General features: G+C 49.0%; 1 protein-coding gene across 1 annotated transcript; it reads left to right on the top strand.

Moving 5' to 3' along the window:
• The first annotated feature begins 592 nt into the window (after window positions 1-592).
• Window positions 593-17,681, top strand: SORD (sorbitol dehydrogenase). The gene is made up of 9 exons (XM_068204246.1): window positions 593-734; window positions 4,202-4,235; window positions 4,957-5,121; window positions 7,320-7,479; window positions 10,078-10,196; window positions 10,421-10,486; window positions 15,571-15,746; window positions 16,543-16,664; window positions 17,416-17,681. Exons 1-9 carry the CDS (start codon window positions 675-677, stop codon window positions 17,579-17,581), a joined length of 1,068 nt encoding a protein of 355 aa, XP_068060347.1. The 5' UTR covers window positions 593-674; the 3' UTR covers window positions 17,582-17,681.
• Window positions 17,682-19,093: the final 1,412 nt, after the last annotated feature.

Here is a 19,093-nt window from a genome sequence, read left to right as displayed (position 1 = left end):
CCACATTTGACTGAATTTTAGTCAAAGTGCAGGGTGCGGTGTTGTCACCAGCATGGCCTGGAGCTGGAGCAGAGGCTGGGATTGGGCCTGGAAGCAGTGGTTGGGGCTGGAATTGGGGTCGGGACTGGAGATGGGGCTGGAGCTGGAGGGGGTGAGGCTGGAACTGGCCTGGGAGCCAGGGCTGGAGCAGGCACTGGAGCAGGACCCAGGGCCTGAAACTGGAGCTGGGGTTAGAGCCTGGAGCTGTGGCTGCAGCTAGGGCTGGAGTGGAGGCTGGATGCGGAGCAGGGGCTGAGGCCTGGAATCGGAGCTGGGGCTGGAGCTGGTGCAGGGGACCCGGGTCCAGAGATGGGCCCGGAGATGGGCCAGGAGCTGGAGCTGGTGCCAGGGTAGGGGCTGAGGCTGCAGCTGGGGCTGGACCCGGAGCAGAGGCTGAGGCCTGGAATCGGAGCTGGGGCCTGGAGCCGGAGCACCCGGGCCCGGAGATGGGCCATGAGCTGGAGCCGCAGCTGGAGCCGGGCCCGGCGCTGGGGTCGGGGCTGGAGCCGTGCCCGGAGCCGGCCGTGCCCGCTCGGTGCCGGGGGGCGGTGCCGGGCCCGCGGGCGGGCGGGGGCCGGAGCACGGGCGGCCCCCCGGCAGCGATCCTTGGACCCGGGGCCGCGCCGAGCTGAGCCATGGCGGCGCCGGGGCAGAACGTGGCCGTGGTGGTTCACCGAGCCGGGGAGCTGCGCCTGGTACGGCCGGGAGGCGCCGGGGCCGGGCGGGGGCGGCGGGGCCGCGCTCGGCAGACGGCGGGGCGGGAGCGGCCCCCGCGGGCCCGGGGCACCAGCGGTGTCCGGAGGACGGCAGCCCCGGCTCCGCCCGGCTCCGGGTGAGCCTGAGCCGGCCCCCAGCCGCCAGCGGCCATGGCAGGGGGAGGCCTGCGGGGCGCGGGGACCCAAATGCGGCGGTGTCCCATGGCAGGGCCCTGCCATCCCCTCAGAGGGGAAGCCTTCACAGCGTAGCGGGGAATGACCCGGACAGGGAAAAAAAAAAAAAAAAAAAAAAAAAAAAAATGCACCGGCCCTTGTGTGCCTGGGAAGTGCAACATTTTTTGCAAGAAAAATAAATTCATAGATACACTCATTCAAGGAAGTAGAAGGATGCAACAGTATCAGAAGCGTGACTTATTTATAGCTGGTTCTGGCCAGTTTGCATGTCCTATTGTGTATATTTTCCGGTTTTCCGATCTTGGAAAGGTTTCAGCTGCAGAATGCACTTAGGGGACACAGGAGGGGATAATCTTTGAGATCTTTGCCAAGTCTGGGTGGTGAAACCCAGAATCCCCAAAGAACTTCTCCCCCAGCCCCCGCAATCAGCCATTCTCACAGCTGAGACCGGCCCTCCCAGGGAGCAGGGTGGAGGGTGGTTGTTGCTCCTTTGGGCTGTCAGAGCCCAGGTGGGCAGCAGGACAGAGGGTTTAGGGGGAGGAGGACCCTTCTGGACAGGGGGGAGCTTTTATTTTGTATATAAATACAAATATACATATATATATATATATATATATATATATATATATATATATATTTGTTGGAGTATTTTAAAGTACTTTTTTAGTTCTCTAAGCTCATTCTGCTTCTCTGGCTGCTAATGCTCGGCTCTTTCTGGGTGCTGAATCACTATGGCACTGCTGGAGAGCCGTGTTTTCCAGTTTGGTGAGAGCCAAAGGGGGGAAGGAAGATTTCCACAGGCAGACATTGGCAAGCAGCTTTCTGTACACAGAGTGCTGGCAGGAGAGCTCTCGGGAGCACACAGACTTTGGATACACGCCTTGTTTAGGGGATGATTACCAGGGAAGTGGTTGATTCTTTACCATTCCCGCCCAGCTGAAGCCACACGTGCCAAAGCCTGAGCAGTGCCGTGTAGGTGGCTCCTGGTGGCTCCTGGTGGCTCCCAGGCACCTTTGACACAGTTGTGCTTTCCCTACAGTCACGTGTAGCCTGACTACCAAAAGAAATCAAAGTGGGTTGAGGATTGAGGTGGTCCCTCTGGCTCAAGAACACGTTTCCAAACCCCTGTGATTTAAGAAAGGTGTCTGAGACTTGTGAAGGTGGACTCCATCACATCTGTGTGGCTGGTCTCTAAACTGGCTTACACCCAGATGTGTGAGTTTTCATTGGATATTAGTACTGCTGGAGACCTTAGAGCTGGTCACCAGTGCCCTCCTGCCTCACTGGCAGCACCTTGTGTGATCTTCCCGGGCTTCCCTGAAGTTTCTTTCCACAATGTGGATGGTGCTCACTGTATTGACCCACTGGTGGTAGTAGTCTCAGCAGTGAACTCTGAACTTGTTATCTGTTATTGATACCCAAAGCTGGGTGATGCCATCTTCCTGTAATTCCCACACCTTTCTTGATTTTTGGACATGTTTCCCATGGGCAGAGTTGCTGTGATCCATGTGCTGTGTGAAAACATGTTTGCTTTGTTTTTGTGGACTCTCCTCTTGTCCTTAAGTAGTTGCATGGGTTCCTCTTTGCTGCCTGTTAAGGATTTGTTGGTTTTATACTTGTACTATGACTTCTGTTTCCATGTCTCCTTTCACAGAAAATATTTGCTGTTTTTACTTTACCAGTCACCATTTCTGAACTTCTCAGTGAACAACAGGCAATGAGCAGAATTTGTGTCTTCGGTGTTCTCCACTTTGGTCACTCTTATTTTCTCCAAATCAGGTTGCAGAATTCACTTCCCACCAAGATGTCTAGGTTTTCTGGGCACAGTTGTTAATTGCCAGAAAAAAAAAATATATAGTGGTTTTGGGGTTTTCACACTTTCAGCTAGAAGTTTGCTTTATCTCTCACTGTGGATTTTCTGTTCAGTCTGAGGTGGTCTGTACCTCTGGTGTGTCACCAGATCCTGTGCTTATTGCATTTTCTATAAAAGAGGTTACTTCTAGGTTGACCTCGTTTAGAAATAATGCTCTGGGCTGGGTCCTCAGTGTAAGAAAACAAACCCCTCTCACAGAAAAATTGCAGATACAGGTCTGAACATGGAAAATTTCAGTCAGTTTAGTCATATGAGAACGTTCCCAGAGTTTGTCTTTCCATGATGTTTAGAATGCTGAAGTACAAAATAGGAGTTGAGGAATATGCTGGGATTTAAACAGTTAAAATGCAGAACAGTGCACCTCACAGTTTGAGCAGCAAATGATTTTTTAAGGGTTTATTGTTAGCACTATTCTGCCGGGCTTTTCTTAGAGACATAATCCTCAGGGTAGGTATTATATGGTCCTGCTGTTGTAAAACCCAGCAAAATAATTCCTTTGGCTTTTGAGGCAGTTGAGGGAGCTCAGTGAAGGCAAAAGCCCTGCAGACATTTTGGGTTTTGCCCCTGTGGGGCACTTTTCTAACTCTGGTTTTGTCATTCATCCTATAAAGAGGTGCCATGGCAATTACAAGAGAACGTGAATGTGTACATTACTAGGTATAAATCATTATGTCTATATTATGTATAAATATTATATGTAAATTATGTATTACTGGCACAGGTTGGTGAGGCCTGGCACAGGTTGCTCAGAGAAGCTGTGGCTGCCCCATCCTGGGAAGTGTTCAAGGATGTGGCTTGGAGCAACCTGGTCCAAGGTGGAAGGTATTCCTGCCCGTGGCAGGGTGTAGAATGAGATGAGCTTTAAGGTCCTTTCCAACCCAAACCATTCCGTGATTCTGTTATTCTGTCATTATGTAGCAAAAAAAAATTTTGTATGATTTAAAATAATAATATAAGCCCTGCAATATTAAGGCTTTATAGAACTGACCGTTCAGGATCTTCCTCGTTACAAAAGGTGATTTTTTTTTTTTTTGTCAGCCAGTGGGATGGATGAAGGATTCAGCTGAAATTTGGGGCTGCTCCAGTGCAGGGAAATTTAGTATGTCTCTCTTGTCTGGGCTGGGAAAGAGAATTTACTACAAAATAATTTGGAGAGTGGATTTACAAGCTGGCAGTGTGCTTACCCCTACAGCTACCTGTGTTATTCCACTGAGTGTGGAAAATGAGGGGAGCTTAGAAGCAGGCTCCATGTGGCACAGCCATGTCTTATGGAGTAGACAGAACCAAAAACCTTGTCTGCTTATGGATTTACCTGAGCTAACCAGAGCTAAGTTTCCACAGATATTCCCAGGGATATGAACAAGCAGCTAAATGCTTTTTTTTTTTCTTTTGTCTGTAGGAAAACCGTCCAATCCCAGAACCAGGTCCTAATGGTAGGTCTATAGATGACTGATTCTGGCTGCTATCTTTACTTCTCTCTTTGTTTTCTCGTTCTCTTTTGTTGCTCTTTGATAACATAAAATATTTCTGAGGAAGTACAAAATTATCCAAAAAACAATTGTGTGGCTGAAACAGATAATGCTGCTGTTCCAGCTGAAAAGAAGAGCTGGAGCAGTCACAGATAAGCCCCTTTATCTGGCATTTTTTGCCTCCGGTTCCATCAGTTCATGTATGTCACAGTAAATGGCTCTTGGGATATGTCAGATGATCTTATGCAGGATTAAACATTAATAGAATGGGCATATGGGCTGATAGAAATTTGATTCACAAAGTCTCTGGGGCTGAAATCATAGCTTTGGGAGAAGAGAAAATTAAATGGACTTGCTATTTTATTCCTACTGCAGTAATAATAACGCCCCTCTTAAATTGTATTACTTTGTTGACCGTATTTTTATTGACATCAGCTTTTGTCTTACCCTATTTTGAACCTTCTTGCTTTGTGAATCATTGCATAGTTTTGTATTTCAGCAGGTGGCTCATGAACGTGCCACTCTTCCAATGTGTGCACGCACAATTCTGGTGTGTTGATTGAATACTGATAAATTTGGATGTGTCGATACTGGATTGGCCTTTGCTCTGGAGCCCACGTGCTGCTCTCCCAGTGCCTAAGAAGGTCAGTTTTTCTACAAGGAACCTTCCCTCCTTTTCTGGCAGAGGTCCTCCTGCGCATGCATTCCGTTGGGATCTGTGGCTCTGACGTTCACTACTGGCAGCACGGTCGAATCGGGGATTTTGTTGTCAAGGATCCCATGGTGTTGGGACATGAAGCTTCCGGGACTGTCATAAAAGTGGGCTCTGGGGTGACTCATCTGAAACCAGGTATCTGGAACCAAACCCATTTGTTTGTTTTCCTCCTAATCAGTTCCGAGAATGTGTCGATAACAGGCTGTGGTTTTTTCTGTCATATAAATTTATCTGAAGTTCTGAACTCACAATGTGACCTCCTTCAAGAAGTGTTACCGCTCTGCAGTTAGTCACCCATCTTGGCCACTAGTATGTGATATTCCTTAGGTAGCTTTATCTTGGGATGTGTTGAGCTGGCCTGGCTGTATTTTAGTGCAGAGCAGAGTGTATATTGTTACAAGGTGCCTTTTAAGGAAGCTTGACAAAGCTTCAGAAACCACATGTATAGCTCTTGCCAGCAACCAGCTGTGAGTGTTTCTTTTCCGTGTGTGCTCTTGAAGGAGCAAACGGCCTCCTGCAGTGCAGAGGTCACTGGAGCTACTGCTCCAGGCCCTGTGGTGGGACCTCCACAGCTCGCTGTGCTCATGAATATCCTAGAAAATGGACTGAGCATGGAATTCTGTAAAGTCTGCTGATGACAGCAACTTAGGCAAGGTGGAGAGGATGTGGGGGAGAGCCAGCAAGAGTTACAGAGAGACCAGAGAGGTGCCAGGGAGATGAAAGTGGGATTCGATGCAGGTGAGATTCAACGCAGGCAAGCACAAAGTGATATCCATGACAGAACAAACAAAACCAGCTTCATATCTAAAATGCAGCACTGACCATCACTGCTGAGGGGTGAGACCTTTGGCTCTGACACTGTGCATAGCAGCATTGGCTCCACAGCAGTGAAAATGCAAATTACTGTTGGGAAGGGGACAGAGACTCAGCGGATGTCAGTGCACATCTGGAACTCTGCATGCAGTTCTGGTCTCCTCCTTTCCAAAAGGATGTAAAACAAGTGAGAAGGGTTCAGAGGAGGACAAGGAGATAATGACATGTGGAGCAGCATCTCTGACAAATGTCCAAGTCAGGAACTTGAGCTGAGAGCTAGAGAGACTGCTCAGGGATGTGAGGACTCATGGAGGGCTGGCAGAACAGGTTGCCCATTCTCTGGTTGCTCCAGCACCAGAGCAAGGCACAGTGAGGTTCAGCATTCACCTGAGATGTAGCAGACCACGTAGTTTATGTGGTGGAAGGAGAAGTTGTTGAGTGTTACTAAATACAAACAAACCACCTGCGACTTGGGAGGCGTCACCGCTGCGTATAAAGTGAGGCTGGGAGAGTATTCAGTATGTGGCTGTCCTGCTCCTGTCCTGTCAGACACCTCTTGTTGGCCAGTTCAGAGGGGATGCAGTGGCCTAGATGGCTCTTTACTTCCATCCTGCTTATGTCTGCCTGAAAGCCTGTTAGTGGAGACCTTTGCTCAGAGGTTTGGCTCTGATTCCTCTGCCAAATAAATGTGAGGCTTAGTGTCCCTTGTGTACTTGCAAGTTGTACTATGCTCATGCTGTTTTCTCTAGTCCATCCTGCTTTGTGACTGCAATTAAATAATAGCTCTTTGTCCTGCAGCATGTGTCCTCCCAGTACCCTGAACTACTCTGTTGTAGCACCAAGTCTCTGTTCCCAGATAAATCCTGCCAGGCTCCTAGGTGTTTTGCACCTTAAGCTTCCTTCCCTGTGAGGGTGGGGAGGCCCTGGCACAGGTTGCCCAGAGAAGCAGTGGCTGTCCCATCCCTGGAAGTGTTCAAGGCTGGGTTGGACAGGGCTAGAAGCAGCCTGGGATAGTGGAAGGTGTCCCTTCCCATGGCAGGGAGTGGAACAAGCTGAGTTTTAAGGTCCCTTCCAACACAAATACTTCCTTAATTCTATGATTCTCAAGGGACAGCCCTTTCCAGCTGGAAGCGTGGTGACTAGCTGAGCTCACCTGCTCCATCCTCAGTATTTCCTCTTCAACAGATTCAGCAAAATATCTGGTCACAGTGTGACTGCCTGGGGGCTGCCCCTTCATCTGCTGAGGTTGGCTGCAAGGCAGCTGGAGGAAGGTGTGTGTGGGGCTGAGCTTCCATCTGTGCCTGTGCCTCTGAAACACCATCTCTTTCCAAGTACCTGGGAAGATCTTGGTGATGAGGCTGCTGTGAAGGGAGCGTTGGGAACCAGCCTGGTGTGTGCAGCAAGAGCTTCCTCGTGTCCCTCCTGCCTTTATGGTGCCGGCGTTTCTGTGGTTTTTGGTGCTACTCCTGCTTGTGTGCCACCCTGTCCCTGACCCAGTCCATCTGCTTTCCTCCTGGCAGGTGACCGTGTGGCCATCGAGCCGGGTGTCCCAAGGGAGATGGATGAGTTCTGCAAAACTGGGCGCTACAACCTGTCCCCGACCATCTTCTTCTGCGCGACACCCCCCGACGACGGGAACCTGTGCCGCTACTACAAGCACAGTGCAAGCTACTGCTACAAGTCAGTCCATGCTCCCTCCACAGAGAAATATACACTCCCTGGGGGGAGATTAGCTGCATCCATCACCTCTTGGCCCTTTGGAAAACTCCTTATGTGATCCCAACAGGTTTTATTGCTTTCTGATCCATAAATAACATGCCTAAGCTTGGATGGCAGCCACTTCGCAAAGGGTTTGTCAGGCAGACAGTTTATCCCCTCAGGTGCCAGACATAAACATTTCTTGCATGTCTTCTGGGATGTCACCACTGGTTTACCCTTTAATTATTTTCCTTTTCCCATTTGCTCCCTGCTCTTGGTTTCTCTCCTGTCTCTTTTCATATTCTTGCCTTCTTAGGCCGGTGCCTGAAGGTCTTTGTCTGGTTCTTTGAGCTGAGTTTTGCTGCTGCTTTTCAGGAAGCACCAGGGTGACTGCTGACATCTCACTCTGTCATTTGAAACAAAGTCACCCCACTTTGAACAGAGCAGGAACAGAAGCAGTAGCCCTGCTGAGCTGTTTGTTCATGTGTTTCTGAGTGTCTCCACAAAGCTACCAGCATTACAACATATCTTTTTTCATGTCCAGTTCAGCAAACTTGAATATGTTATTAATTGTGGCAGCACTGGCACATAGGCTTAGAAGCAAATCTGTGCTTAAACACTCTGGCAAATCATAGAATCCCAAAAGGGTTCGGTTTGGAAGGCATCTTAAAGCTCTTCCCACTCCAACCCCTACTGTGGTCAGGGATACCTTCCACTAAGCCAGATTGCTCCAAGCCCCATTCAGCCTGACCTTGAACACTTCCAGGGATGGGGCAGCCACAGCTTCTCTGGGCAACCTGTGCCAGAGCCTCAAATACTCCAAAGACCTGAAAAAACTTGTACGATGTTATACCCACTTAAGTGCCTTTAACAAGGAGTTAAAAATAGCCCAAGTAGTGTCCCCCTGAGGCAGCTCTACCTGTGGAGCTTGTTCTTTTTCAGTGTGTATGGAGCTGGTACTTCCATGAACAGGAACATCCTTGGGATTGATCTTTGCTGTCTGCACAGAAAGCATTCAGCATCGTGTCAGTCGGAAGGAGGCACTTGACTGCTCTTCTCCGGAGAGTCCTCAGGCAGGAAGCTTTCAAAGCAGATACCAAGCAGCTGCTGTCAGGATGAGGTGCTGGTCTGGATGGGATTAGCATTTCACTGTCCAGACCCACTGTCATCGATTTCCTGTGTATCAAAATAACATTTTCTGACAACATCACAAGCTTTGCTTGAGAGGAAGTGGTTGGTTTATAGCTGGCTTCTTCCAGGCTTTTGCTTTTTTCCTCCAATTTGAGCAAATATTACTTTGGCTTTTATTTTATTTTAAGCTTTGGGATGCAAAACCTGGACCTGGTGCTCCCAGTTTCAGATCAGCAGTGCTGTGGCTGGCTCATGTAGAGCAGATTGCCTGGCATGCGGCCACTCTGCCAGCACAGATTTGCTAAGATCAGATGATGGCTGAGCTCAGTGAGCTTTCACATATTTGGGCAGTTATTGTGTCCCTAGGGAGATGGATGTGTGTCCTGCTGGTGGACAGACTCTGTGTTGGGTGCTCCAAGTAACTTGATGGGGGTGGGATCATGCTGTGAAGCTGCCCTCCCCACAGACAGTGCAGTGCCCAAACCCAGCAGTAGCAAACATGATGCCAGACTCTGTGACAACAGAACTCTTGGAGTCAGACCTCTAAAGCCTCTTGGAAGTAAGGGATATGCAGCTATCTTACAGCTGTCTTCCCACAGGCATCATTTCCATTTACTTGGCTTCACACTGGCCTGGCTGAGACCTGACCTTGAGCTTCCCAGTGCTGTCACTGTCACTGTCCCTGCTGACCCTCCTGGCAGGCACAGCTCCCAGAGCAGTGTGAGAACCCACACTGGTGGTTTGCTGATGGGCAGTGTTTTGGGGCTGAGATTGATTTCTTTCAGCAGTTCAGAAGGGTTTCACTTCCTCTGCTTTTTTCTGTCACTTATGTTGGCTGCATTACAGGGCTGTTTTTGTCCAAAAGTTGTTTGATACTCACTGCACACGTTGTCCCTGACTGCTGGGAGGATGCATACTGGGACCAGTCCACTTGTTAAAACACTTGGTGCATCAGGGAAGGTGATCCTGGTTGTTACGGAGAGACCTGGATCTGGCTGCCTTTCCTGGTGGCCTCACCTTTGGCAGCAGGATGTTTTCTAAAAGCTGATTCAACCCTGGTGAGGGCTCTGAGAGCTCACTGGTGGGTGAGCCACAGGGTGGTACATATGCAACGGTGGGGTTTATTCTAAAAGGAATGAGTGGCAAAGGAATCCTCGTTGACTCACCAAGTACTGGAGAGTTGATATGGGGCAGTCTGTGGGCCCCTGGGTGGGGTACTTGGGCAAAACCTCACTGAAAAATGCTTCAGGTGCACTTGATGCTGCTTCAGAGGAGGGAAAGAAGCAATAGAATCTCTTGAAGTGTATTCCAGCATATTTCTCTGACCACAGGTGGCAGTGTGTTTTGCCACTGTGTTTTACACCTGTGTTTGGTTTTTGAGTCTCATGGCTTTCCCCATCACCGTCATGAGCTACATTGGTGACTGTTCCTAGTGTCCCATTCTTGCAGGCTTCCAGATAATGTCACCTTTGAGGAAGGAGCCCTTATCGAGCCCCTCTCGGTGGGAATCCATGCCTGCAAACGAGCGGGAGTCACTCTGGGAAGCAAAGTCTTCGTGTCTGGCTCTGGTACAGTGATCATAGTCAGTCCTTGTGTTCCCTGCCTGCTGGGAGGGGATGGGCAGGCTCAGGCTCTGATCTGGGCTCTGCTGGAAGGGGTGAGGGATGAGGGAGACCTTGGGGCTGCCAAAGCCTCCTTTGGCCAGGAACACGCTGAGCTCTGGGCATGTTCAGGGGTGGGGCTGATGCTGCCTGTCAGTGGTACATGTTCTCTTTGTCCCCTTTGTACCCAGGACCAATCGGCCTCGTTAATGTGATTGTTGCTAAGATGATGGGTGCAGCAGTCGTGGTAGTTACAGGTAAGTCCTTTTAGCACTTTCAGAGTGTGCCTGTTTCCCACCATACAGAATCACAAAATCATTAAGGTTGGAAAAAACCACTTAGATCATCGAGTCCAACCATTAACCCAGCACTGCCAAGCCCAACCATGTCCATATAAATGCCTCATCTGCATGTTTTTTGAACAGTTCCAGAAATGGTGATTCTACCACTTCCCTGGACAGCCTGTTCCAGTACCTGACCACCCTTCCAGAGTGGTTTGATCTTAGCAGGTTATTTTTACCTCTAGTAGTGCTGGATGATAGCCCAGGCAGCTTTTGCCCACTGTTTTCTGTGTGCAGCCACACTGTGCTTCTCCACTGGTCTTTCTCTGTCCTTCTGTCTGCTCCTGCTGGGGGTTTCATTTTTCATTGGTTATCCACAGTGACTGAAATGGCCTTTTCAGGGACTCTGCATTTTAGGAATGGGTGTTTCTTGCATAACTGTGTCCTGGACATTTCTGGTTGAGCTGCTGCTTGGAGGAATGTCTTTGCCCAGCTGTGTCAGGAAAACCTCTGAGGAAGGAGATTCCATCTACCTCCTATCTGGAGATACCTTCTCCATGTTTGCATCTCGTAATGATGAAGCTTTTTCTAGGGTCCACTCACAAACTGTCACTTATGGAGATTCCCCCTTTATGGAAGAACTGAAATGAGTCTTCATCACCTTTGCAGCTGCCCTTCAGGTTGCTGAGACAGCCATTTCATCCCCCCTTTTTTTGCCATGCTAACCTAGCCCAGCTCCTCCTAGCTCTCCTCTAAGGTTCAGGCCCTCTCTCTCTGTAGCTTGCCCAGAAGGATGGAGAGCTGGAGTAACCTCAGGATGTTCTCTGGTTGAAATTTCCACCTGGGGGTTGAACAGGGTCTGGAAATGGTGCTTCCAGCACCCACTATGAGTCTTCAGTCTTTCTGAGTGGTGATGGCCAGGAGAAGCAGTTAGAGGTGCCACTGGACATTGAGCACAGACTGCTGCGGTTTTTATGTCAAAGTCCTAAAGGATCTTGACCTTTCAGAAGGCTGTTACTCACCTCCCATACTTTGAGCCAGGCGTATTTTTGACCTTTCCATTACTGTGTTACTTGACCCACTTTGGGCCAAGAGATAAAATTCAGGTCCCACCCTCTTGCCTTCACAGAAGCATCCTTCAGTAGTCGCTCAGGTCAAAACACAAAACACAAGGCCTTCTCCTCCCTTAATCCTTTTGCTGTTGAGTCCAGGGCATTTTTCACTGTGCTGGCCTCACCCTGCAGGTTTGTGTGCTTGATGGATGTGATCGGTCCACACCTCAGATTTTGTGAAGTGTTGTCATTTGAGGATGATGTTTGCTGTAGCAGGAAAAACAGCTCTGCCTCCTGAATCACGTACGAGGAACCTTGTGCCCAGCTGGGCTGGTGCAGGGGCTGGGGGTGGGTGGCCCATTCCCTGGGTGGGGAAGGCTTGGTGAGTGGGGTTGGTGGGGCTGAGGCAGCTGGCTCAGCCTGCCCCTCATTCCTGCTCCATCCTGGGTGTGTCTTCCCCCTAGTACCTGGAGCTGCTCCTGATGGGGACCTTGGCAAGCTGAGATGGCTGTCATGTGCCACAGGAGGTTCCTGGTGCTTGGTTTATAGGATCAGCAAGCTTGGATACATGGAATTACCCTTTCTTATCTTTATGTGCTAGCTTAAGTGCCGATTCTGACTCGTGAATTTCTCTTCTACACGAGAGAGGTTTGGCTGAGGTGCTCAAACCATGAAGGTGCTGTCCCAAATCAAATATTTGAGCGTGACATGAGGCAAGGAATGGGTTTGGTTTGGCTTGTGCTGCTGGAGTTTTTGCTGCCTGTCTCAAGGAACTGCTTTTTGTTTTGGCTTTAGGAGCCAACACCTGTGAGGTGCCTGTCTGCCCACAGAGGCCCTCTTGTACTTTGCTACCAGATTATCTGAATTCATTGCCCTGTGTTTTTATCATGTGTCTGTGAGGAGCTTTGTCTCTGCAACACTTATGGCTTTAAAAGTTTGTGTTTGTTTTGACAAGTTTCTCACAAGTATAGAAATATTTAGAAAAGCGTTTTTGTGAGAACTCACCTCCTACAACTTCTGTCTTTGCCTTGCCTGGAGTGTTTGATATATTTAATGGACTCCAGTTGGGTGAGAGGATCAATTTGTTTCATGGGTCCTCATTTACTCTTCCAAAAGGTCTGTGTCTCTCTCTACTCCACTCCTGAGTAGGTGTGATTGATATTTATGGGCAACCTTCTCCTGTCCTTCTGCTTTGCTGTTGCTCTGAAAAGCTGCTTTTCTCCTCAGGTGCATGTAAAAGATCAGCTTTCCTCCCCAGTAAGTGGACAGTTTAGCTGTTCATGTTGGGCTGTCTTGCATTGCACTCTCTGTCACTGGAGGTGCACTTAATAATTCCTACTTATGGGAAATTATTCTCCTTGTTCTATCTGAATCTGAAGTTCTGGGAGTTGATGCCTCCAGAAGCCCTAGAATTCAAGGTCAGGGGAGGTGAGCAACTGTACCGAGCTCAACTCCTTTGAGAAAGAAGATGAACAAAGAAAATCTGAGAATAATCAAGAGTATTTATTTGCTTTTTAAGTTGGGTCATAAACCATCATGACAAGCTTAAGGGTAATTTGATAACTTCACTGGAAGCAAACCAAACTTTAATTAGCTCCAGGGGCTGGGAAGTGAAAACAAACTTCTGACTAGAGGCAAGATGCAAGTCATTAATTGTTTAATTGACCAGTTTCCCAAGAGCTGTGTGGGTTTAAAGTGCAAAGGACTTGATCCTTCCCGAGACTCACAAGTGTCTGGAGCTCTGAACAATGCAGTGACCTGCAGATCTGTCTGCTTCACTAAGTGCTTCCTGGTGATTCAGGTGTACTGAGATGATATTGCAGCCCTGGCCAGGGCTGGCAGTGTTGCTGCTGCATTCCAGGTGCTGCTTAGAGCCAGGGCTTCCTTCCCGAGCAGGTCAGCAAACCAGAGGCCAGCTACAGGGAAGATGTGGGATTTTTTGCTGCCTGGGAGTGATTTTGTGGTCACTTTGAAATGCACTGGCTGCCTTGTTACTCTAGGACACTGCCTGTGGATTATTTCTGCTAGAGAGAAAGTATAAAATATGTAAAATATAGACTAGAATGTCTCTAATATTTTATATATTTATATATTATACACGTATAATATATAAATATATATTTATAATTCAAAATACATATAGTGACAGGAGATGTTAAAAATGGTAGAATCCAGAATCTGTGTCTGCTGTGAACTGGTATTGTGAGACCAAACTTCACAGGGAGTTTAGTTATTACTTGAGAGGACTGTTGAATCCGTGTGGTCTCCTTGCCATACACTGAGATTTGGGAGACACCAACCATGCTGGGCAAAAGTGTTTCATAGCACTTGAAGTGCCTCAAGAAGCTCCTGGCCGTGCAGTTGGTGCATGGGAGGTCTCTGAATGCAGCTCAGCTGGGGTCAAGCATGACCCCACACACGGCCTGGTGCCCAATGCTCAGAGCTTGGGAGGGACAAAGGTGACTCCTGCAGCCACAGGAATGAGCCCATGTTGGGGCTTCCAGGGTGATGCTGCCCTTTCTTTTCAGCCTTGACTTTTCCTCTTTTGTCTGCATTTTATTACCCTTTGTCACCCCTTCTTGAAATACCCTCCACAGCTCTCCTGGGTGCTCAGCTTGGTAGGTGTGCCCACACTTGGCATCCCGAGCCTTCCAGCTGCCCATGGGGGCATGTCCATCATCTGGCCTGCCAGTGAGTGCCTGTGCATCCCCTGCCCTGCCAGTGAGTGCCATCATTTTTGCTGTGGGATGGGCAGGGTAGAGCCTCTGGCTCACTCCCAGGACTGTGGCTGAGTCAGAGCGGCTCATGTTGGAAAACTGGCCTTCTCATGTTAGAGAACTGGCCTCCTCCTCTTTCCCTTGATATTTTTACTCCACCCCATCTCTGACTTCTCTGAAGACTGTGCCCAGGTAAGAAGCCTGCCTCTTTGCTGTGTATGCTCCTACCACAGGCATCATTTTCTGAGTCTTTAGGCCCAGGACCTCTGGGACGAGACCACCCCTCATTTTTGGGTCTAGGAAATCTTGGCTGTTATATCTTTTCCAGTGTCAGCATGCAGACTTCTGTAGACCACTGCTTTAGTGTAGGGAAAAGAGGTGATTCCTTCCAGGGAAATCCCACTCTTCTCCTCAGCTGTCCATGTCCTTATCTCCAGATTTACCTGGTTACCAGTGGTGTCTGTAGAGGAGTAGGTGGCTTTCCTCCAGGGCATGTGGGATGCCCCAGCAGGATAGCTTGGTCGGTGGTACAAACCCCTTGTGGATCTTCAGGTGATACTTACAGCCCTGTCAAGATCCCTCAGAACAGAGTACAGGACTACAGCCATGCCCTCACAGATGTTTGTCATCACCACCTTTGTTGCTCTATGTTAATGGGGTGTCTCAGGTCCGCCTTATTACCAGATCCACTCCCTTTTTTCTTTATGGGCTTGCCTGCTCATTCATCTGTGACAGAAACTGTCTGAGAGATGCTCAGCAGCCTCCAGAGCTGCTACAAGGAGGGTAAAGAGCAGGACAGGTCTGTGACAGTGCAGACACACTGTTTACAACTAATGCATTCTGCAGTTTGCTCAGCTGAAGGCACCTGCTGAGGGTTCCTTGAGAAAGCCCTTGGAGAGCTCATGGTCTGTTCTCATTGTGTACTGTTACAAGTGACATAGCCACATTAATGATCCTCTGAGCCTGTTGTCTCCTGTTGGAATGATTTCTTGGTGCTGTCCATAGCCATGTCTATTCTCTTGATGCACTCTCAGTGTTCTGGCAGTACCAAAGAGAAACTGCCCATGGCGGGGAATGGAACTTCAAAGTGGAGTGGAGCTTTGAAGTCGCTTCCAACCCAAACTATTCCAGGATTTTATGATCATTCTCTGCCTGCCAAGAAGGGGTGAATCCTCACCTCTTCCGGTTGTGCACTGTCCTGTGCACGCATGTAGTGAGCAGATGCCAGGTACAGGTTCTTCACCCTCTTTCACATAATACTCCAGTTCTTGACTTGGTTTATTTTCTACAGACTTATCTGCCTCTCGCCTGCAAAAAGCCAAGGAGGTGGGGGCAGATTTCACCATTCAGGTGAAGAACGAGACCCCGCAGGAGGTGGCCTCCAAAGTGGAAAGTGTGCTTGGCTGCATGCCTGAGATAACTGTGGAGTGCACAGGAGTGCAAGCCTGTATCCAGGCTGGAATTTATGTGAGTACCACTTGTTCCAAAGGCAGACCAGTGATGGTGTTGGTCTGTTTTTTTTTCTGGGATGGTTCAGTGAATGAGCTATTTCACTCCCACAGTGGTTAATTTAAGTGGGCTTGGTGTGGGGAGAGAAGCTGCTCCTTAGATAGTAAACAAAGAGAGATAATTAAAGTCTTAACACCAGCGTGGGGATAATTGGTTTGATGCTTGGGTGCTTAACCACTTACCAAGGAGACTCCAGTAAGATCCCCAAACCCAAGGAGTAGGACAGCAGCTTCCATTGAACTTATGTCCAAATAAGAAGAATAGTCAAGAAAATTAATTCTAGAAGGAATGAAAGAAGCAAGAATGTGATGTTTTGCTAAAACAGGAGGATGGGGGGAAGATTAATGTGGATTTTCACAGTGACAGGACAGGAGGGGAATGGGACAAACTGCAAAAAGAGAAATTCCAGTAGAGCATCAGGCTCTTAGTTTTAAGTCTCTCCCACTAAAATCCCAAAGTACTTTTTGTAGTCCTAAATGCCAGCCATTTTTCAGAATGGGGTTTTCAGAATAGGAATTTTGGATTCCTACCAAAATCCTTCAAAGATTTTCAAAAGATTGCATTTTTCACTTTGATTACCACATGCTTCACTCTTACAGACTCCTGACAGCATCCTGCCTCTCCCTGGCTTCTCTGCTGTGCCCCAGGCAGTCCATTGCAGACATAAAGGGTGGCTTTATTTTTGACAGACCCTGCACAGGCTCCTGCAACTGTGCTCTGCAAAATGTAACCTGTTTGTGTCTTTGCTCTCCAGGCCACTCGTTCTGGTGGGACCTTGGTTCTGGTGGGGCTGGGGCCTGAGATGGTGACGGTGCCCATCGTGAATGCTGCCGTGCGGGAAGTGGATATCCGTGGGATATTCCGCTACTGCAACACGTGAGTCTCGTGCAGGGGGGGCTGATGTGGCTCCAAGTTAAAATTCTTCAGAGCTCTAATTTCTTGCTAATGAAGAAAGTCTCTTTTCTTAATCTGTAGCTCTCCAGGGAGGATGTATGGGATGTTGTCACACTCCTTCTTAAAATGAGAAGTGTTATTAAGTAGGCAGTTTGAGAACTAGATTAGCTGCTGCATCCCTTTGCTCTCCTATCCCTGTTGCTCTTATTTGGCCCATTCATGGTTGGACTTGATGATTTTGGAGGCCTTTCCCCATCTCAGTGTTTCTATGATTCTAAACAGAGTGGCAGCACAACCCCTGTGAGGGACTCTGTGCTGGAGAAGAGGCTGGAAGCTGACTGAGGCTTTTCCTTTTATCTCCCTGAGTCCATGAGTTTGAGCTCCACCATGGTCAGTATGCAGGCAAGAGGCCAGGCAAGAAGAGAGTGGAGCATGGCAGTTTTGGTTTTCATTCAGGGCTTCCAAAGTAGTAGTTTCCTGTGATTTTCACTTGTTTCCTGTGATTTCACTTACTCTCTCAACTGTCTTTGTAGCAGTGCCTGTCTTCTCAGAGCTCAGCAGCCCAAAGCAGCTGGCTTGTTCCATCTCCCATACCAGACACCAGAAGGTTCTTTGTAGGCAAAACTTCCCTGGGCTAGGGAAATAACTGTGACGATCCAGGCTGCTCCGTGCTTCTTTCCTGAGCTCCAGACTAGTGGCTGCTCTCATGTCCTGCTCTCTGCTTCCCTTGCAGGTGGCCTGTGGCTATCGCTCTTCTCGCATCCAAGCGGATCAACGTCAAGCCCTTGGTTACGCACCGTTTTCCCCTGGAGAAGGCTCTGGAGGCTTTTGAGACCACCAAGAGGGGTGAGGGGGTCAAAGTCATGCTGAAGTGTGACCCCACTGATCAGAGCCCCTAAGCTGTCCCAGTGCCCGACCCTCATCCCTGCTGCTTGTACCTAGAAAATCACATGTAATGAGGGTGAATGGTACTGGGAGACACCATTAGAGCATTAACAGCTAACTACAAATGGACAACCAATAGTTTGAATCAAAATGCTGAATTAGAGATGATGGGTTGCACAGTTGGTGGCTCTTCTTCACAGAGCACAGGTGCAGGAGATTCTGGCCAGGTTCCTCCATGCCAGGGAGGTTGTCACTGACATGTGGTACAGTAAGGGTGGAGTTGCTGGCACTCCCCCTTCCTGTCTCGCACTGCCCTGGATGCAGCATTTCCTGCATGGCAATCCCTGGATGCAAAATAGCTCTATGTGAATATCCCCCCTTCCCTCGTGGGTGCTCAGGGACCGTACAGCCTGTGGAACAAAGCCTGGCCCTCCCCACTCCATGGGAAGCACTGGCACATTCAGGTCATTCTCTCCACTCTCTTCTCGAAGCTCAGAAACGGGGTTGTTGGGGAACCTTGGAGGCCAGCTGGGACCATGTCTGCCATGTCACCCCCCCACCAGCTCCTCGTGGGACCACTGCAGACAGGGAAACTGGGACTACTGAGAGCTCTGTCCTTATGTGCCTCCCATGAAGGGGCTGTTGCGGGGCACAGCTGCTTTTGACATGGGAAGGAGCATAGATGAGACATAATGGGAAAGCATCACTCAAAGGTTTTACCACTGCAAACAAATCATAATTATTTGGGAATACCAAGCCTTCCTGCTGAGTTTGTGAGCCACAAACAAGGTACTAATGAGGTAGAAAAAAAATCTAATCTTTGATTACAGTTATGTTAATTTTAGTACTGAGAGATCAGTTCCTTCCTTGGTACTAAATTTTCCTCAATAAATTCTGGCTGCTTGAGACCTTCCAGATGTGTCCCTTGAAGTGTGGGGTGGTGGGTTGAAGGGGCTTACAGGGGACTGTGCAGACCTAAGCCTCGCCAGGGTGCAGGTTGAGCTCAGTGTTGGCAGGACTGTGAAACCTCAAACGACTCAACCACTTACAAATGAAACCTCATGTTTATTCCAGATGCGGCCAAGTTAATCCTGGCAGAGTTGGAAGGCCCCAAGTCCATGCTGAATTTTACAGGGATGAGACATGACCCAGGGGAACTTTTTGTAGCCAGAAGAAGTGGTCAAAATGTGTGCCCAGCATGTTGCCATGCTGGGAGGAACCCTGTTGGCATGGCTGGGGATTCACTGGCCTTCCCGACTCCTGTCCTCTGGGCATCCCCATTGGCATGGCTGGAAGACCAGTGGCCATTGCAAGATTGTTCTTACTGGGAAATGGATACTTGCTCTCTGTAGTCTTAGGGGGCTGTTTAGCATCCCAAGGGCTGGAGTTATTCCCACAGCTCAGCCTGGTTGGGCTCCTTGTCTGATCTGCTCCTTTATCAGGTCTTGCTGGGGGCACTGACACTGCAGGGACATTGCTGGGGCAATAGGTCTGGTGGACATAATCAGTGGGGCTGTGCCTGTAAT

Source organism: Anomalospiza imberbis, chromosome 13 (assembly GCF_031753505.1).
Source record: "Anomalospiza imberbis isolate Cuckoo-Finch-1a 21T00152 chromosome 13, ASM3175350v1, whole genome shotgun sequence".
NCBI lineage: Eukaryota > Metazoa > Chordata > Aves > Passeriformes > Viduidae > Anomalospiza > Anomalospiza imberbis.
Note: the sequence above shows the minus strand (reverse complement) of the source record. Positions and strands in the feature narration are given on the sequence as shown.